This window comes from Colius striatus, chromosome 19 (genome assembly GCF_028858725.1).
Source record: "Colius striatus isolate bColStr4 chromosome 19, bColStr4.1.hap1, whole genome shotgun sequence".
In the NCBI taxonomy this organism is placed as follows: Eukaryota; Metazoa; Chordata; class Aves; order Coliiformes; family Coliidae; genus Colius; species Colius striatus.
This window is the reverse complement of record NC_084777.1, coordinates 11,474,788-11,495,395: the sequence shown is the minus strand read 5'-3', so window position 1 is coordinate 11,495,395 and position 20,608 is coordinate 11,474,788. Positions and strand designations below refer to the sequence as shown.

The window sequence follows — 20,608 nt, the reverse complement described above, 5'->3', positions numbered from 1 at the left end:
CACAGGCACAAGCTGCAACACAAACAGTTCCACTGGAACACCAGGAGCAAGTCCTTTGGTGCTGAGCTGAGGGAGCCCTGGCCCAGGCTGCCCAGGGAGGGTGTGGAGGCTCCTGCTCAGGAGGTTTCCAACCCCACCTGGACACGTTCCTGTGCCCCCTGAGTGAGGGAAACCTGCTGTAGCAGGGGTTTGGGTTGGATGATTTCTAAAGGTCCCTTCACCCCCCAGCATTCTGGCACTCTGTGACAGGGATGTGACAGCAGTGCTCAGTGTGGCCTCATCAGAGGAAAGGTGGAGCCCCCGGTACTCACAGAGCGCAGTGGTGAGCTTCTCGGGCTGGTCGTAGTGCACCATGGCCACGCAGAGCGTGTTGAGGGCCACCACGCAGAGCACGATCCAGTAGAAGCTCTGAGCTTTCACCATGCGCCGGATGAAGAAGCGAAACATCTTCTCTTTCCTCCGGAAGTACGACGAGCTCTCGTTCTTCCCGCTCTTCAAACTGGCCCGGGCAAAAGGAGACCCTGGGACAGAAAGAAGAGTCACCACACCACATCCCAGCAGGAGAAACGCTGGAGGATGCTCCTGGGCACACAGACCCTCTCTCAAGCACCAGAAACACGGCAGAGCAGAAAGCTGGGCACAGTGACTATGGGCTGAGCTTGCAATGACACCGTGAGGGATGATGGCTGGGATTTCACAGCTCCATGAACAAATGCCCAGCTCCACCATCTAAAGAAACTGGACCTCTGAAGCCATCTTTGTGTCCCAGTTTAATTCACTTTGGGTTCCCAGTTGAGTGGAGGGACACAAAGTAGCAGGCACAGTGGTATTTCCGTGGTATCTCTGCCCACGGTGTGGAGCACGTCCTCTCGGAGCTGGGTAGCTGGCAGCAGGAAAGCTGGTCCCTATTTCCCCTCTTCCAAGGACCAGGCAAAGACCCAGTCCTTGTCACTGAACTGAGTGAAGTTACTTATTTTACCCTCCAACTTCATGCATCTCTACAGCAGAGGGCTCGATCTGCCTCCCTGCATCACATTTTGGGCACAGCTACTCATTTGTATCAGTTCTGCCTGTGTCAGCTCCATCCCAACTCTGCACTGAAACCCTGGCAAAGAGTCAAATGTTTTAACAATAGGAAGCTGACAGAAGAAACCATTTGTGATGTAAGTTCCCCCCCTGTGGTAGCAGGCACCGCTCAAAGGAAGGATGCAAAGGCAAACTCCAGCCAGTGCTGAGGCAGGAGGGATCAGCACACGTTAGGAACAAACACAAGGACACGTTGCTGCAAGTAGGGAAGATCCTGACTGCCACAGGCTGTCTGCTCCCTGTTCCATGCTGTGACCTGCTAGTGAACCTTGTTTCAAGGTGGTTTGTGGCAGGATATTTTATTGCCCTTGCCCATCGTGGGATGGAGCCTCTCAGCAGGGAGGGCTGACAAGGACACAGGACACACAGCGTCCCGTCTCAGACCAAGCCCCGTGAGGGCAGATGACTTCCATGGGCCATCATTGGAGGTGGCTGAGTTACATGAACAAAGTGTTCTGGCTGTGGCAGCCAAATTTTGGAGCATGCTCACATTTCCACACTTGGAAGGAGTGGGAATCTCACCCCGTTTCATCCTGCAATAATATCAAACACAACATCTGGAGAAAGGATGAAGCATCCAGATGTGACAGCAACGGGTTGTCTTCAAGCCCCACAGCCACACCAGAGTGTGCTGGGCCATCTCCTCAACAGAAAGCAACTCTCTGCTCCAGTTCATGTTTCATGGCCTTCCCCCAGTATGCCAAACACAGAGCTAGACCTGGGCCTGGCCAGGCAGCTTTGAACAAGCTCCTTGTGGAAAAGCTTGGTGTGCTCATCCATTGCTTCAGGACAACAAAATGAACTACAGGTTAAGTGTGGTGATCAATGGCACAGAATGGAGTTGGAGGCCTGTGGCCAGTGGAGTTCCACAGGGATGGGTTCTGGGGCCAGTCTTGTTCAATATCTTCATCAACCACCTGGGTGAGGGGACAGAGGGACCCTCAGCAAGTTCCCTGCTGGCACCAAACTGGGAGCACTGGCTGATTCCCCAGAGGCTGTGCTGCCATTCAGTGAGAGCTGGACAGGCTGAGAGTTGGGCAGAGAGGAACCTGCTGAGGTTCAACAAGGACAAGGGCAGAGTCCTGCAGGTGGGAAGGAACAACCCCCTGCACCAGCACAGGCTGGGAGTGACCTGCTGGAGAGCAGCTCCAGGAGAGAGACCTGGCAGTGCTGCCTGATAATAAACTGCCCATGAGCAGCAACGTGCCCTCGTGGGCAAGAAGCCAATGGCAGCCTGGGGGCAGCAAGAGAATGTGGGCAGCAGGGTGAGGGAAGTTCTGCTCCCCCTCTGCTCTGCCCTGCTGAGGCCTCATCTGGAGTCCTGTGTCCAGTGCTGGGCTCCCCAGCTCCAGAGGGACAGGGAAGTGCTGGAGAGAGGCCAGTGCAGGGCCAGCAAGATGCTGAGGGGACTGGAGCATCTTCCTTGTGAGGAAAGGCTGTGGGACCTGGGGCTGTTCAGCCTGGAGGAGACTGCAAGGGACCTCATTAATACTTACAAGTATTTAAGAGGTGTCTGTCAAGAGGATGGGGTGACACTTTTCTCTGTAGTTGCCAGTGACAGGACAAGGGGTGATGGAAAGAAGGTGGAACACAAAAAGTTCCACTTAAACAGAAGGAAAATCTACTTTACTGCAAGGGTGAGGGAGCCCTGGCCCAGGCTGCCCAGGGAGGGTGTGGAGGCTCCTTCTCAGGAGGTTTCCATACCCACCTTGACACCCTCCTGTACCCCTTTATCAAGGGGAACCTGCTTCAGTAGGGAGGCTGTATCATGCAAGTAAAGACCTCTACACTGTTGGATTTGCATGGGTATAGTCTGCTGCCTCTTTGTCCCTGCTCTACTGATCTTCCAGAAAAGGAAAGCTGCACTACTTAAACTGATCTAATGCAGAAAACATTCACTACTCCAGGCTTCACTGTCTGGCAATGCAGACAGCATCCTGCATTTGGTACAGAGTAGAGGGTGCAACGCCAGAAGGAGCCGGCACCTACTGCCGCACGCTTAGCAGTGCAGAAAGAAAGGCTGAGAGTTTGGAGGAAATAAAAGAATAAATGTTAAGAACAACTGCAGAGAACACCCTGGGAAGTGTTTATCACTACAGAGCTCCATAATACAATTATAAGGCTCATTGAGGCACTTTGGTTTAAATTAAAGTGCAACGTATTCGGTCAATGGCCGGCAAGAGACCTGTCAAAGCCTCTACCACTCTGGTCTGAGTCTTCATATTGTGCTCAGTAATTATACTGTTAGTTCTTCCACACTCCTTATGCTCCCATCAGCAAGACATTAGAGAAAATCATCCCAAAACCCCTTTTCTCAAAGACATATTCTTGATGCATAATTGCCCATATGATCTGATTGTTTATGTTATGCGGTTTCAGCCTTTTCAGGAGTCTGCAGAAGCATCTGCTTTATCCACTTCTTCTCTTCTGCATTGTTCCATGAATCAAAAATCAAAACCACTTTTCCCAAGTGGGTGAGCCACTCGCAGAAGGTGGAAAGCACTGCTGTTATTTTCCCTGCCATATGCTCCTGAGACAGTTCCCAGCTCTGCCTCAGATTATCCACGAGCCCAGATGCTCCGTCATCCGTTGCCACCTGAAATGCTGAACTCAGAGATCTGTTGGCATGGCATGGGTGCCCAGAGCCTGGAGGGACTTGGATGCAAATGCAAAGACCTCATAATTATTGCAAATACAAGCAAATGTTCCAAAAAATGACCATCTCTTGTTATCCATGCAGGGATCCGAGCTGCTCAGGAGGAAACAAACCAAAAATGCACACGGTCGCTGCATTTCAGCAACAAACCTCTCCTGAAAGTGTCAGCAGTTCAACAGTGGGTGATGGTGTCAGGGACATGCTGAGCAACACTCATTTCCTGCAACCAAATCTTCATTTAAAGGGGGGGGGGAACCCCCCTCATCCAGCAGCAGCTGGAATCTCTTGAAACAATGCCAAATTTCCAAAGAGCATTTGAGGCACTCATGCTTGCAAGCAGATATAGACACGTACTCTCAAATGTACTGTTTGTGCTGCTACTCTTATGCATCCAGGATTTGCTGCTTTGTGGTAACTGGGGTGCCAAGACATCTTTTTGGAAGATGGTGAGAACATCTGCTGCTTGAGCAGCAAAACAAAACACAGACTCAAACAACAAGGGCAGGAATAAGCAAAACAGCTAACTCCAAAGCACGTCTCTCCAGCCAGCAATTAAAAGCTCACAACTGAAAGGTCTTTCTACCAGTGTCCTAAAGCTCCCCTCAGAGAGGGTTCTGGGTGCTAAGAGCCTGCCTCCCCATGCAAACCCCTCACTTGCCTCCTGCCTCTTCACTCAGCAGTGTCTCAGGAGGGAACCAGCTCTCTGACAACTGCAGAAGCAGCAGCACCTCTGTAGCCTGCCAGTGCCTGACTCTCCAGAGTTGAACATCCCAAATTCGCACCATCCGTGCTATGCTGTGCAGGATGTTACACTCTGCACTGGGTGCACGTGGCTAACTGCACCCTCACAGCTGTGTATCTCCACATCTGGCTTTAAAAACGTAGAAGTTTGCCTCAAGGTCTTCTAAAGCAAGAATGAGAGAATGAGGGTCACTGCCCAGCGTTTCCCAGTAGCCATTCACACATTGAAAGGCTGCAAAATCCCACTCTGTGCATTAGTGGCTGGTGTGACTAAGGGTCTGCTTCCTCTCCTCCCTGCAGCAGATGAGGCTCAGCAGCATTTGGAGGTTTCATGAGCAGGGGTGAGCACGTTCCAAGCAGAAGCACGGTACAGCAGAGCAGATTCTCCAAGGCTGGGCCCTTTCACAGGGTGCAGCATGCAAGAGCTGAGCAGGGCAGCGCTGGGGGAGAGGGTGAAGCCACGAAGCCAATTGCCTGGGGAAGGTGAGTGCTGCTGCTGCAGGAGCAGTCACAACTCTCCTTGAAACTGCAGCTCCTGAGGGCAAAGGAGCCGGCCCGAGGAAACGTGACATGAACAGGTTTAGGTGGAGATCTGAACCTCAGGGAACGCAAAGCCAGTACTCACCAACAGAGCAAATGTCTGTGAAATGGTCCTCACCTTCTTCTGCATGAATCAGGTCGTTTTTGCTCTTCTTTATGGCGGCTCTTTTCAACACTGTGTGCAAATCAAAGAGAAAATGCCCCGTGAGCACGCAGAGCACATTCTCTCTCTCCCTCCCTTCACTCTCCAGGGCCAGCATTTACTTCCCAACGCCAGCTTACAGCTCTCACGCCAGGGAAAGCTGGAGCAAATCAGGCAACCCACAACCTTGCAGGGCCTCTGCATGCTTCGATGCCAGGGTCATTTATTTGACCTCCTAGACACTGAGCGTTTGCCAGGCACAGGTCTGCACGCTTGTGCCTAACCCCAGCAGATGCAGGAGGGTGGGGGAGTCACTGCAGCTGCTGCACCTTTTAGCAGAGCAGAAAGGCTGGGCAGGGTCACTGAATCTTCCTGAGCCCCAGTGGGTTACGAGATGACTGCTGCTATCCATTAAAAACATTAGTGCTGTTTACAGTGAGTGCCATTAAGAAGTCAGCACTTACAGAGCTCGGGTGCAGTTTATCACAGAGCAATGCCTTGAGCAGCACAAACGCTACATCCAAAAGCAACTGCCATAAACCACTGACCATTCTCTTAATAGCACCCACTGTGCAATCCCTTCCCTCTGGGGATGCTGTAACTCTTTGAAAACGCTGTGCCCATCAGTATCTTTAGTGGGGAGGGCAAGTATCACTGCAGGGAAGGCAAATACCACTGCAGCGCTTGACACGACAGGGAAAGACACCCGCACCCCACGGCTGGGAGAGGCCTTGCACTGTGCAGCCAGTGCACGGGGGGTAAGGCAGGACCAGCGTGGCCACTGGGGCCACCACCACCTACCTGCAAAACCTTGAGAACCAGCAGAAAAAGAGACACGTTGATACAGTTTGGTGACAGCTTCAAGACATACAAGTAACTAAGCACCATTTGCTATCAGCAGTAAGACACCCCACGGTGTGGTGATACATACTGTTCAGTAGGCACACACAGCAAACCCACTCACTCTGCAGCGACTACCCTGGGGGTGGGTTGGTTTGAGAGGATCCCCTCGCCCTGCACGAATTTCCCTGCCTCGACACACAATGGGATGCGCTTCTTCCTCCACAGCTAAGGCACGTGGCAGTGCTTTTGGCACTTCAAGGAAACACCCAGAGCACCACCCAGGTTTGGAGAGGCTTGAAGAGGAGAGGATGCTCTGAACCTGTGGTCTGGATCCAATTTTTTTTTGCAAATAACTGCTTTTGCTCCTTTCTTCCCCACCCAGCAGCAGGCTGAATCCTCAGGCCCAGCAGTAGCAGCTTTGGGGTTCTTCAGGCTGCATCTGTCTCAGTATAAACCCGGCATGTCCAGGGCCACCCCCAGCACTGGGATGGAACCAGCCCTAGGAGTATAGTTTTACAACATTCCCTGATATGAATTGAGCACCTTTTTCTTTGTCTTCTCCATCAAAATCTCCTGCATGTGTTTAGTAATTAGGTTGTGCCATCTCTACAGGCACCTTGGATGCAACGCCCCAGCACAGAGGTGGGCTGCTCCATATCAGACTTCAAGGCTGGGAACGCTGGTGGCTCCTTTAGCTTACTAGTACAGAAGGGAGCCTTAGTATACACCCAGGCCTTCACTCCACGGCCTGCACCCACCTCTAGTTTGCTTACACCACTCATCTTTTCAGACTACTCTTCCAGACAGTCATTTCAGCTCGAGACTAACAGCCCTGGCTGCACCCACACGCTGGACAAGCTCCCCCAGTGCACTCACAGCCACGCACCCACTCACCAAGACTTGCCAAGCACGCCTCAGCCCTGACCTGCTTCAGCCCCAGCTCTTCCATCCCCGAGTCCTCCCCGAGCACAGGTCACCAGGTTGGCCAAGGTGGGTGAGCAGCAAGGAGCCCCAGGGAGCCGCCTGGCTCGAGGGAGGTGCAAAACCACCCGGGGGGAGTGCGGGCGGTGACCTGGGCGCGTGGGGCCGCGGGGAGAAGCGCTGCCCCGTGTGCCAGCCTAAGCCCCTGGTGATTTGCAATCCACTCACTGTTGTAGCTGCTGCCGCTGCTAGTCTCTGCCGGTGCCGTGCCTTGGTGAATCGGCCCTTCCGAGGCGGCCCTCCCTGACAGTGAATGGGAGGAGAAAAACAAAGAGGAGGGAAAGGGAGGGGAGGGGAAAGGAAGGAGACATGGGAGGACGAAAGATGGTCAGAAAAGGGAGAGGGAAGAATCTTTAACTGAACTTTGACTGTCGCATCCTAAGAGCTGATCGGCCTGGAGGCACAGGGACGGCCTCTCTGCGCCTGCCTCGGCAGCTCGGGACCTCCAGCCGTCCTGTACGCTCACGTCGGAAGGAAGGATCACCACACCCTGTTATGTCTTACTGCTTACAAGTAACAGGGCTCTTAGTCTCTTTGTCGAATCCGTCTGGAAACCTCGGTTCAGAGCCCTGCCTCCTCTCGCTCCATGCGCTTCTGTTCTGCCATTGCTCTGCGGCCTACCCCCGCCACAGCCTGCGCAGCCACGGCCCCAGGCTGCCGTGTCCCCGTCACACCGACCCCCAGGGCAGGTCCCCGTCCCTGAGCCGTGTGTCACGGAACCGCTCCTCGGCCACCTGCCGCCTCACAAACACCCAGGACGGGAAAAGGGACTCTTTAGGCCAGCTTATGCCAAGTGCATGCAAGAGCGTGTTCCTCGCACCCTCCTGGTTACAACGGAAAGCCACGTCAGCGGTCAGCAGGTGAAACTGTCACGTGCCACAGGAGCAAAGCTGCACAGCAAAGCGACCTACCGTCCAGAGGAGACTTCTCTTCTGCGTTCTTGTCTTCCTCTGCCAGCATGACCTCCTCTGTAAAAGGAAGAACAGCCACGTTCAAGCTCAGAGGTGTCACATCCTGGCTCTGGAATCGGCTGAGGTGGATAAGGCAGACATCTGTCCCAGCTGCCCTGAGCTTACCCCAGTGTATCACCCACCCACACCGAGTCTAGAGGAAGGGATGGCTGAGAGCTGTTTCTTACCCCGTGCTCTTCTTGCACAGGGAAAGGAGGTCAGACAAAGCACTGGAAGACTGCAGCACTTCACAGAATCACAGAATGGTGGGGGTTGGAAGGGACCTTTACAGATCATCTAGTCCAACCCCCTGCAGAAGCAGGGTCACCTAGATCAGGTCACACAGGAACATGTCCAGGTGGGTCTTGAACCCCCTCTGGGCAGCCTGTGCCAGGGCTCCCTCACTGAAACAGGGAAAAAGCTTTTTCTTATGTTTAAGTGGAACTTTTTGTGTTCCAGCTTCATCCCATCACCCCTTGTCCTGTTGCCAGCTACTGTAGAAACAAAGGATGTCCCAACCTCCTGACACTCACCCTTTAGATATTTGTAAATGTTAATAAGATCTCCCTTCAGTCTCCTCCAGACTGAACAGCCCCAGGTCCCGCAGCCTTTCCTCGTATGAAAGATGTTCCAGTCCCCTGATCATCTTGGTGGCCCTGCACTGGCCTCTCTCCAGCACTTCCCTGTCTTTCTTGGGCTGAGGAGCCCAGAACTGGACACAGGACTCAGATGAGGCCTCACCAGAGCAGAGCAGAGGGGCAGAAGAACCTCCCTTGACCTGCTGCCCACACTCTTCTTGATGCATCTTAGGATGCCATTGGCCTTCTTGGCCACGAAGGCACTTCCTTCATTCCTCTTCACAATCATCCACCCACTCCTGTTTCTTTATCCATCTATCATCCACAAGGGACTTTGGGAGACCAAGAACCTTCCTTCAGACCCAAGCCAGACAACAGGTCTCTCATGCCCAGTCACGCTGGAGATGCTGAGAAGTAAAAGATGCTCTAACCCATTGCTGCTCTTCTCTCTCCATCAAGACCAGACTCAGCCCAAGGGAAACAGATCTCTGTCTCGTGGCACAGGGTAACACAAGCAGGGCTGGCTGCTGCATTGCAGGAGACACAATGTCACCAAATAGCCATCACATCACATTCAAAGAAAACCCACAGCAAAGTTTCTGTGGGGGAGCTCTGTCTAGCACAGCTCAGGTTGTGCAATGCATCCAATAATACCACCACTGGTTTCCCATTCCTGTGTAACTCATCTCCAAAATACAAGTTTATACTTCCAGAATTCAGAGGACATTGGAAAGAAGCCCCCAGTTTCCTTAAACTGCCTCATTTTTATCTGCATGAAAGACAAGCAGATTCCCTGAGGTTTCACGGTGCAAATGGCATCACCCAAGTCATTTTGCAGCACACACCACGCTGCACCAGTACTTGAAACCATAGGCTTCATACAGGCTGAGGCACAGATTTTTAGCTTGCTGCTGTAAAACCACATGAGGATTTTCTAAAGGACAATCTCAAGCAAATAAAACATTGAGCTGGCAAGCTGCAAAGCTGCACACTTGCTCATATTATACACGACCAAGTCTCTCCTGTGCTTAGCACAGGTGTAATTTGGGATCTTACTAAAACACCTGACACTGTGTTCTCACCAAATCTTGCTTTGAAGTCCATTTAAGCCAGTCTAGATGGAAGGCTAACTAAAAATAAAGACTTTAAGAACATACAAATGAACCACAGGCCAAGCATCAAAGTGTGGAGCTGAAAGCTGTCGAGAAGAATACTAGAGGGATCAGCACTACCACACAAGCCTTATAGAATCTCATTATTAATCATCTGGGACAGTAAATGATACATTGGAAAGACTGCAAATTGAGAAGGCTGAAAAATAATATCCAGGACTGAGGAAGACTGGAAACCAGGCAAGGAAGAACAAAAGAAAACTAGTGCACCAGCAACAGGGAGGAAAGGAGAGCTCAGAGAGGGTTAAAAATGCCAGGTGAGCTACAAATCTGCACTTGAAAATGCCCTAAATCCTTCCAAAAACCCCCAAGGCAACACAATGCAGGTGTCTTCCAAAGATCTTTAAAGACAGGTTAGAAAAGTGAAATGGGTTGGGTTTCTTTTTAATACAGTTTAAGAGGCTTCTCTTACAAACCAGCACCAAAAGGTTCTTCCAAAGTCTTGCTTAGGGAAAAGCTTTACTGCTCTTTGGGGGCTAGAAGTAGGGAAGGATTTAAACAACTACCTACAATGAATGTGACACACAAAAGGGATGGCTCAGATATGGAGCTCCCTTCCCAAAGGCAGCTGGACGTAAGTTGAAACCCAAAGCAAACCTGTGCTGGGCCTGAGGTGCTGTTACAGGGGATATTATCTGACAGATTTTTTTTAAGCTTCCATTGCTCATGGAGTGATTTCAAAAGCTTTATGTCACACCTGAAGGTGAAACACCCAAATCCCTGCCCAGGACTCTGCTTAAATCGAGTCCAGCTCTAGTAGAGTCAATAGTGGCACACACGTTTCTGCACTCTTTTGGACCCGGGATTCAGCTCACTCAGTACTTTGGGGTTCTCCATCCTGTGCTCCTCTGCACAACCCAGATGTGGATTTCTCCTGTGTACTAGCAAATTGCAGTGAAAATTGAAGCCCATCTGGAGTGCAGGGTGTTTAGGTGTTGCCACAAAGAGCACGCACAGAAAAGCCAGCACATCCCAGAGGAGCTATCCTGCCACTCCCAGAAAGAAAAGCTGACTTGTAGACAGCATTTGCTAATTAAATGGACTAATCTAAGCTACTGCAGGGAGCAGACACATTGCACTCAGTTCATATCAGTGCAAGAGGAAGATCATTGTACTGGCTCCTTTCAAGGACCTCTGAGTAGGAAAAAGACCATCTCTCCTGTTTCTGTGTGGCCTCTTGTATCATGTACTCCTGTAAGAATATGTCCTTTAGGCATCAGGAACAATCCTGAGTCCCCACATCACCTCTGAGGACCATGAGCTATGTGGCTATGTAACCACTGTGATACACAGCGGTGTACTGATGGCAGCTGACGTTCCAGTGTCACCTCAGTCAGCCTTCAGCTCAGCCATACAGCTTAGCCATTAGAGCTTAGCCATAATGAGGATTCAGGCTGAAAAATGCCAGTGGGACCTCAAGATTTGTAAGGTGTGATGATATTTTCACCTACAAAGTACATGGTCTTTCAGGAAGGGGCTGCCCAGATGGGCTGTGGAGGCTCCTTCTCTGGAGACATTCCAACCCAGCTGGATGAGTCCCCGTGTGCCCTGCTCTAGGTGCTGCTGCTCTGGCAGGGGGGTTGCACTGGGTGAGCTTTCAAAGTCTCTTCCAACCCCTAAGATTCTGTGACTCTGTGATTCTGCAGACCTTCTGAGCCTTTGCCCCAAATTCAGGGCTCTGAGTTGGTGCCCAGACATATCTCCATCCATAGACATCTCTCATCAGGGTTCAGTTTACACTTCCCTTAAAACAAACCCCAGGTCTCATCAATGCAGCTCCCTCAAGCACGACTCTCCTCCAGCATTGCTCCCTCGTCCATCCCTTGGTAGTCACTCCTGTCTGTCTTGTATCCTCTGGGAAACCAAAGGACCACATCTGCTTTACCAAGGCTTTACATGGTTTTTAAAGCCTGCTAAAAAGACAGCTCAGCAGGTTAGCCATCATTGCTAGGACTTGTTATTTTAACCATACAGCATCCTAAGATGCTGCATTGCCTTTAGTCATCACTGTAACACAGAGACTGGAAGAAGATAATTAGGACTCCTGAAAAACCTCCAAAGAACCGTTGTCTCTACGTTAGAGGAACTATTCAACACAGAGACAGTGTCAGATCAGCAGCTTCTAGCCTCCAAAGAGAAGCTCAGGGTTTCTGCAAGGATTTCAGAGGGAGGGGAGTCTCAGCAGTAAGATTAATTGCTGGTTGTCAAGAACTGACAACACACAGCAAGTCACAGGACTGGAAATAAAGGCAAACCTTGTACTCGAGGAACTGGCAAGCTGAAGAGTTGAGGCAAAGCACCAAGAAAAACATGGTGCCCCTTCTCTTTCTCTTTGGCATGGGGAGACTGGACATTGTGGCTTCAACAGAAGAGCAGATTACAGGAAATAATTCACATTCAACAGGCAGCAGAAATTAGGGGGAAAAAGGAGAAAAGGAACTGAATTTAACTGTTGAAGCTTCAGACTTGTTAAACAGAAAAAAGGGACTAAAAATGCATCCCTTGGAAGAGGTCATCACACTCTCACAGGGAACCCTAATTTGTCTTTCTGGTAATTATCCTCCCTTGCCATCTCACACTGCCTTTTTTCATCAACGCAGGTGTCTTCTGTCAGCTGTACCAAGGGGCTTGTTGCTCTGTTTCTTCTACAGACTGCTGAAACCTGAGGTTCATAAAGCTTTGTCGTGTCGAGGAATGGCATTCAAGTTACAGTGAGTCAGAAGAGAGAGGTTAAAGCTGTTCCCAAAGCCTGCTTACTCCAGGAGAAAAGAAACATTCAGAATCAGTGCTCTTCTGAAAGAGATGGACTTGGAAAGAATTAAAATGCAAAAGACATGCAACTTGATTAGCTCTGAACTGAGAGACTTCCAGTCTCTGAGCAAAGTGTTTTCAGAACGATGCATGTCCTTGCAAGATAAGAGAAACCTCTTCAAAAGAATATTTGTGGGCTTAGAAGCGCTTTACCCTGTGCAGAGAACTTCTAGTTCTCCCCTCTGTGCTGGAAATGCAGCACAACAGCCCTACAGTTGCTACAGTTTGCAGGAGTTTAATGGAGAAAGCAGCAGTGGCAAAACCATTCGCATGGGTGACATTGCTCAGCCTCACCACTTTGTAATCCCTCTGAAAGGCACCATTGCAAACTGACTTGTTACTGCCTTTGCACAGAGCCCAATAAAGACATGAGCTGAAGAGCAGATCCTGTCCCAGCACACAGCAGATGGACCAGGACAGTATCTGCCCTTCCCCAATGAGACTTTGACGTTGGCTGAAGTGAAGAGGGTTTTGGGGAAGAGAGCTGTTGCCTCGCGCCTAGAGCACCACGGTGTGAAGCATTGCTTTATATACCTGTATCAGATGACTTCTGGTGATGGGCAGAGCTGGTCCCTTTAAATCATTTCATAAAAACCAGACAGTTGACTTTACTCTTCAAGACTGAGTTTAAGATGACAGGTCTGTCTGTAACTGCTCCATATGGTTCCCTTCTAAACCAGAGAGTCAATGTTTATGAGCTTGACATGGTCATTACCATGCAAGGCTTTGGCCCAAATTCTGTGAGATGCAAGCAATGAGAGGATTTGATCACTGCTTCTGGCATGCAACTCACATCAGTTGTACAAGACTGAAAACTGTATAGATTTGAAGCTGTGATTTGTAAGTAAAGTGGCATTGTGCTTCTGCCTGACGTCCTCACAGAGACCCAACGGAGTCACAACGTGCCTTGGCCTCATGGTTTGGGAATTTTACATGAAACTGCCTGTTGTCTCACTTGAAAACTATCCAAGCCCTTCTGACTACCTCAGGTAATCTTTCCTCAACATCCACCTGAGAAGTAAGTAAAGGCATAAACTTCATATGTGGCTTCTTCATAATCCTAAGTGAAGAAAGTCAATTCAAACTCCAAGGAAACTGGTCAAACTGTGGCTTGATTTGGTTCTTTCAAGTCTAAATGCAGCCCTTCAGCACATTATCTGTGTTATAATTTCCCCTTTTGTTTCACATCCCTTTGTTAAGTCATTTATTAAGCCCTTCTTCAATTAAGGCTTCCAGCATTAAGTACAACTCACACAAGTATTTGCACATTAAGGTTGTCACTGTCCAAAGCACCTTGGTAGAGATCCCTCAAGCAGATATGTATTAAACAATCCAGATACAAAACAGTCTGAGCTATATTTGCCTCAGCTTCTGGTGATTTATCAATAGTGAGCTGGCACCAAAATCCTTCAGTTATGCCAAGGTACCTCCTTGAAAACTTAACAAGCACTTTCTTATTAGTATTTTCCTCCTTTTTATAGCCTTGTTTTACTACTGGAAAAAACCCTGAAAGTACCATCAGAAAAAAGCAGTCAGTTACAAGCTGGAACAGAAGAGGTGCCAAAGAAACACAAGGAGAAACCTCTTCCCTGTTGAGGTGAGGGAGCCCTGGCAGGGGCTGCCCAGATGGGCTGTGGAGGCTCCTTCCCTGGAGACATCCCAACCCAGCTGGGTGAGTCCCTGTGTGCCCTGCTCTAGGTGCTGCTGCTCTGGCAGGGGGGTTGCACTGGGTGAGCTTTGCAGGTCCCTTCCAGCCCTTGAGACTCTGTGATTCTGTGATGCAAGAGCCAGCCTCTCCAAGGAGTTTCATTCTTACAACACAAATGTAAGTCATTAGACCAGGCCTGGAACATGGTGGAGTCAGACAGCACGTAGGAGATTGACAACAAAGCCCCACTGTTTTGTTATCCTGTTTCAGTATAAGAAAGGGTTGATAGTAAACACCACCAAAATCTCACCTGACCCACCTTTTTAAATGCAGTATGTACAGGAAAAGACAAGAAAACATTCTGATCACCACTCCAGAAGGCTGTGAGGAACACTAAAGACACTCAAGAGCAGTCAATAAATGATGAGCACTGTAAAATCAAAATCACTGTTGACCAATGGCAGGTGGTGTACAGATGAAGGAGTGATTTTAGTCACTCCATCTCCTTGGTCCTAAACCAGATCCAGCCCTTGAGGTAAAAAATGGAGTGCTACTGAGAAGAAGGAAACCTCCTTCCCAGCTCCAGCAACTGCTCAGAATGTGTAAAACGTGACAGAGAAAAACCAATCAGGTTAAGCATGAAGATGCCACTTCATGAATCAGTGGAATGCAGCTTTCCACTCCTACCTTACATCAAAAATAAATGAGTAAAAACAGCCAAACAAAATGCTCAGGGAGGATCCCATAAATATTAGAAGCCCGGAGAGTGTCCCACAGGGGAGAAGGGATTGAGCAGATTGGTTCTGCACACTTTGGAGCAGAAAAAAAGAAGATGAAACAAGGTAGAGAGAGATCAGAGAAAGGAACTGCAGAAAGGCAAAGTGTTCAAAATCAATGGGTTGGCTTTTAAAACCAAACAACTCTTAACACACAGAACTCCTTGCCACAAGATTCAGTGAGGTCAAGGATGCTAGAAGGATTTAAAAACAATTTGATATTCACATGAACAGTAACTAAATCCTCCAGAGTTACATCTGAGCAGAACACCAAGAGCTTTTCCTCTTTCTTTCAGCTGATTTCATCTCTCTGCTTGGGGCTGTTGTGAGAGATTTCTGTCCAGGCTGGACTCTCTGCCACCACCCCCCCAGCTCCTTTCCTCCTCCCACTCAAGCCGTTTGCTTTGCCCATCATCACACATCGATCCTGGACAAGGAAGTCTGACTATCTAGTTTTGAAATCCATGATCACTTCCTAGCTGAAATCCTGGCCTCTGAAACTGGAATGAGAAATCCCCGTCAGTGGCACAGTCCCAAACTTCAGCACCTGAACTCCAAGCACTGTGCTGTGTTCTGGTTAGCCTTCCTGCTACACTTTCTCTATTCAAAGCTTCACTAACACTGCTTTAATAGCTGTTATCACTATTCTGTTGTACTAGGAAGCTCTTTCTGTATTCCTGTTGTATTTTCTAACATGCTCTTACAGAAGATTTGTATCACTCCCTGATTCAGCTGTTTTGCACACACTTTCCAGTTCTAGAAAACCTTCTGGATCTTGTGTTATGAGACAAAATGAAAAGATGAGCATTTTACAGCAGTTTCACTCTATACTGATGTAGCACTGGCAACACAGAAACAGAACAGCCAGCCATTCCCACAGGGATGCAAAGCTGGAGCACAGACTGGCTCTGTGATTTGTAACTTCACCTCACCTTTCAGACAAGTTCAACTACTGATCTTTGCATAGTTCTTCTTGGCAGAGCAGCCACCAAAATGAAATGAAGCAACAACCCACATCCCCACGAGGGAATTCTCATCTTTATTTTACTGATGGGAGGACTGGGATTTAGAGACTAAGAAATCACAAGAGACTTCAAAGGAAGATGGCACTGGAGCCAAGGGAGAGCCACGGTGCACTCTGCTCCAGCCTCCAGATAACCCTTAATTTGAGTTTGAGGTAGCACAAAAGCTGTAAACAAATGGGAAGACAAATTACAAGTGGAAAGGAAAGCAAATGATTCTTTCTTTGCATCCTACAGAAAACACAGAATGAAGTGTGGTTCCCTAATTGAGGGCAGTTGCTGTTGAACAGTCACAGTGAATTACTCTGTCAATATAACAGGCACTCAATTGTCACTCTCCATAGGCTATGGGAAATAATGGGTTCAAGCTACCATGTAAACTGCTGCTACTTCTGCCTCTTTTACATTTCAATGCTTCAGTCTTTTTCCTCTCCAGCCAGTTTGTCAAAAGTCAAGCCCAGACCCACTTCCCTCTGGGGAGGTACAGATGTCACCCCCCCAGTGCTCCCAGGACCTGCAGCAGGGCAGAGCCCTGCTCCCCTGGGCACACAGGCTGGCACAGACTTCAGAGGAGAAACAGGAAAAAAGTAGCAGGGGCCATGGGGAAATGTGCTTCCAAATACTAGCACACCTGAAACAGAAGCTGTGAACACAAATAAAGAGCCACTTACACACAGAACAGCACCAGGATGCTCTGGCCTCTGGCTCGTGTAGGACGTGTGGATGTGCAACCCTTGCCTGCACAAGCACATTTTAGTACATCAGGATGGATTTCACAACAAGGATGTGGCTTTAGCACGGTGCCAGCCCACGATGCAGGAGCAGCACAGAGTGCCAGCTGTGCCACTGGCCAATGGCAGGCAAACCACCAGAAACACTGGCCCTCAGGTTCCCCATTTGTAAAGGGCAAGGATGAAGCTGACCTGCCTCAAAAGGCACAGGAAAGCCTATTTCAGAAACCACCTCTTCTTCTCCTCCTCATCCCTGTTTGAAAAGGCATTTCACTTTACTCAGATGTTTCTCAGAGAAGCAAGCAAGGAAGCAAATTAGCCCCTGAAGTTCTCTCGATGCTGTAGGAATGAATTGCACTGTGGTTATGTCAATATATATATCAGCCACTGTGTAACACAGAAAGGTTATTGGTAATCTTTACTGTCCAATAAAAAGGAAGAGGAAAACATGCTATTTTTTATCAAGTTAGTGTGTTTGGCTCCTTGTTGAAGTTGCTCACAGCTTGCAGTAACGTGCAACGTTCAGTTACATCGTTCTAAAGCAACGTTAATGTGTGCTGGGGTGAATTTCATGCAAGTGATCTCTGTAGCTCATAAAAATGACACTCCAGTGTATTTTACCATCATAACAAGAGAGGCTTGTAAAACAGCTGTGGTGGAAAGGAAGTAAAATATAAATGACTCATCTAAGGGAACAGTTTCCCCACTGTGGAGACTTTGGGCACTGTATCACTTCTTATGTTATACTGTATTAAGACAATTGCTTTGATCTCAGCAATAAAGAAAGTTGGCCCAGCTCCTTTACTTTTGCTTAACCAAACTGAGACCTTTTGCAGCAACTTCACTGCTCAGAAACAAGCCCAACAAAACCAGCAAGTGCTGGCTCAGCCCTCTCCAGTCTCGGGTTACCTCAATGGCCAGCAACACCCGAGGACTGGTTTTGTGGCCCTTGTTCTCTGTCCATCTCTAGGCTTTCCTTGCCACAGAACACACTGAACCAAGAGCAGATCTCTTGCCTCACCTGCTTTGAAGATCCACTCCAAGTATCCGTTCAGTTCCCGTTCAATTTGCTGCTGCCTTCGAAGCTTCAGGAAAGCGCGACGATTTTCTACCCGCTCTCGTTCTTTGGCAAATTCACTACAGAGAGAGAAGAAAGAGAAAGCACAAGTCACAGGTGGACAGGGAAAACGTGCAGCCCTTCTTTTGGCTGTCAGAGTGTGTTCACAAAGCTTGTGAAGTCAATGACAGCAGCAGTGGAAACCACAGTGTGCAACATGTTGTCCGTGTAGCACTACGCTCCTACTGTGATTGTAGCTCAGCTGTTTCTCTGCCTCTCTCAGCCTGACACAGGACTGCAAACTGGTATGTGCACACACTTCTTCTGGTCTAGGGCCACACCATATGCCTTATCAGATGCTGATGTAAAGCCACATATATCTGTCCAGTCATGCAATACAAGTTGTTATATCCCCCCCCACCCAAATCCATCCTCCACATTCTTCACATCACTCACTGCACAGTGAAGAGCAATATTATGTCACAGAGACATTAGTTCTCTTTGGATGTTTGAAGAGATCTCCCCTTCCCTGGTAGCCTTTCTTCAAGCTTTCCCAGACTTTAGATGAATTTGACCAACACAAGTCAAAGGAGAGCTACAGGTGAGGATGGGTACTCGAGGGTCAAGGTGAAACAGCTCAAATGTGTTGGGTTGAGAGCAACAATGATCCTGCTATTTGCTAAAATCCCGTGGAAAGCATGATCCTGACATCAAATCATTAGAACAGGATTGTACAGGGGAGTCAAGACAGTAAGGTTCATCCATCCTTTGCAAAAAATCTTGCCCAAGTACATCCTACTGCCTTGTTGGAAATGATGCTGAGACAACAGTGCAGCTCAAAGACATCCACGTTAAGGCTCTCCCCAAGATATTTCAAGTCACCTCTGGGAAGCTTCTGATGTCCTACCTGGAGAGCTACGTGCCCATCTACCATTTATGGAGCTCTGAACCAGCCTCTGCAGCCCCTCACTTTGGGCACACCCCAGCACGACTCCCACAGCAGCTCAGTCCCTATACACCGGGATGTAATGTGGGATCAGGCTTTTGCCCCTCGTGTACACCAGCAGTTCACTCATTCTCTCATTTGTCAACTCTGCTCTGTCCTTCAAATCATCAGTTCACTGCTGACTGTTGCAAACCTGTAGTTAACCACAGTTCCTGGCTAAAATCTCACCTAATCACCATCTGTTACCCACACATGCTCCTCAAACACCAGCGAGGAGGAGGGGATGGGGGGAAGGTGGAAGAACAGGGGGAGAAAAAAGAGCTGCAAGTGCCAGAGGCAGATTTATAGTTACAGACTACACTTTACCCTTCAAAGCTGACCCCTTTGCTTTGTCTGACAGGACTGCCTGGCCTGCAGAGAGGGAGAGAACTTGGCTCAGCACTGCGACGCACACCGGTCCCAGCCACCGACGACAGAGCTGCCGTCAGCTGAGCCACTGCCTTCATTTTGGCAGTGTATCCCAGTCTCCTGAGTCCCCTCTCCTGTCCCCCCTGACAGCACAGCCCATGGCCTCATCCCTGGAATGGAGGAAGCTGAAACACTTCTCTGAAGCGCCAGCTCTCCCTGGCATTCAGCACGTGTGTGTGTCCTGGTTTAGCAAGGAGCAGCTTTGGCTTGGTAACGGGGCAGCGGGTTGCAGTGCAGACCTGGTAAAGAGTTTGTGGCCTCTCCCCCTGCTCCTGGGCTCACACCCAGCTCCGGCCCGGCTGGGCCAATCTGGCGCCTCTGCCAGCGCTGTTTGGGGACGGGAATGTGAAGTGCTGGCAGGAGGCGTGAGAGTGACACAAGATGGAGGCGACCACACGGACCCTTCAGCCAGAGGAGGAGGAAGGAAGGAGGAGCACCAGAGCAGAGACCCCTCTGCAAGCCGTGGCGAGAATGCAGCTGTGCCCCTGCAGCCCATGGAGACCCATGGCAGGGCTGAGAGTTGCCGGCAGCTCCGTGAGTGAGCCCGGACGGGCAGAGACTGTGTGAGGAGGGGCCATGGCCCAGGCCGTGCTGGAGCCTGCGGGCCCAGAGCAGCCCCACACGAGAGGCAGCGAGGAGCTGCGGCCTGTGGGGTAAATGCGTGTGGGAGCAGCCCGGGCAGGGCTGTGTGTGTGTGAGGGACCCCTCGGGCTTGCAGGGAGGATGGGTGTGGAGCCACCTGCCCTGAGGAGGGACAAAGGGCAGAAGCTATCGGGAACAGACTGACTGAAACCCCCAGTCCCTGCCCCTGGGCTGTTCAGGGGGGGACGAGGTAAAATCCCCGGGATCAGGGCTCTGAGCCCTGGAAGAGGGAAGGGGTGGCAAGAAGGTGTTCTTCAAAAGGCTGGTTGGACTCTTCATTGATGTATTGCTCAGTGTTGTTTCATTTGGGTTATGTTTTGGGTTTTTGGGGGTATGTTTTAGTTGATGTTGCATTAAATTGGGGTTTTTTTCTGTTTTCTTCCCCAAACCGAGTGGCCTGGTCTGCTTTGTCCTGAACCTTCAGCGGCAATTAAGCTCTCCCTGCCCTTGAGCAATTCTCAGCCACTTGGGTACTCGGGGCTAATCGTGGTCTTTGTTCCCTGATGGGCCTAAACCACGACAGTGTGCCAGGCGATTCAGGATCCCGCACAGATTCAGGATCTGGAGCGACGACTCTCTCCTTCCTCTTTAATGCTCTCATTTCTGGTTCAGTGCCTGCTGGTTGGGGCCACAGACCTCCTCTCAGTCTGGATTTCTCTCTGGAGCAGGAGGAATGAGATCAGACAGTGTAAGGTGACACCATGCATTTAGACTGGCAGACGTGGCAGGGCCACGCGTCCTGCGTGACAGGCTCACGTCACCACAGCTGTCCCAGAGCTGGGCTGTGCCCGATGGGAGCAGGAGGCAACGTGTGGTGA

General features: G+C 49.8%; 1 protein-coding gene across 1 annotated transcript in view; it reads right to left on the bottom strand.

Annotated features, from left to right (window-relative positions):
- CACNA1B (calcium voltage-gated channel subunit alpha1 B) overlaps window positions 1–20,608 on the bottom strand; it is a 324,587-nt gene that overhangs the window by 141,509 nt on the left and 162,470 nt on the right. The window contains exons 8-12 of the mRNA XM_062011331.1: window positions 17,699–17,814; window positions 7,901–7,957; window positions 7,158–7,232; window positions 5,109–5,198; window positions 312–521 (exon numbers count right to left, since the gene is read on the bottom strand). Coding sequence (XP_061867315.1) covers window positions 312–521; window positions 5,109–5,198; window positions 7,158–7,232; window positions 7,901–7,957; window positions 17,699–17,814 — 548 coding nt within the window. The remainder of the gene's footprint in view (window positions 1–311; window positions 522–5,108; window positions 5,199–7,157; window positions 7,233–7,900; window positions 7,958–17,698; window positions 17,815–20,608) is intronic.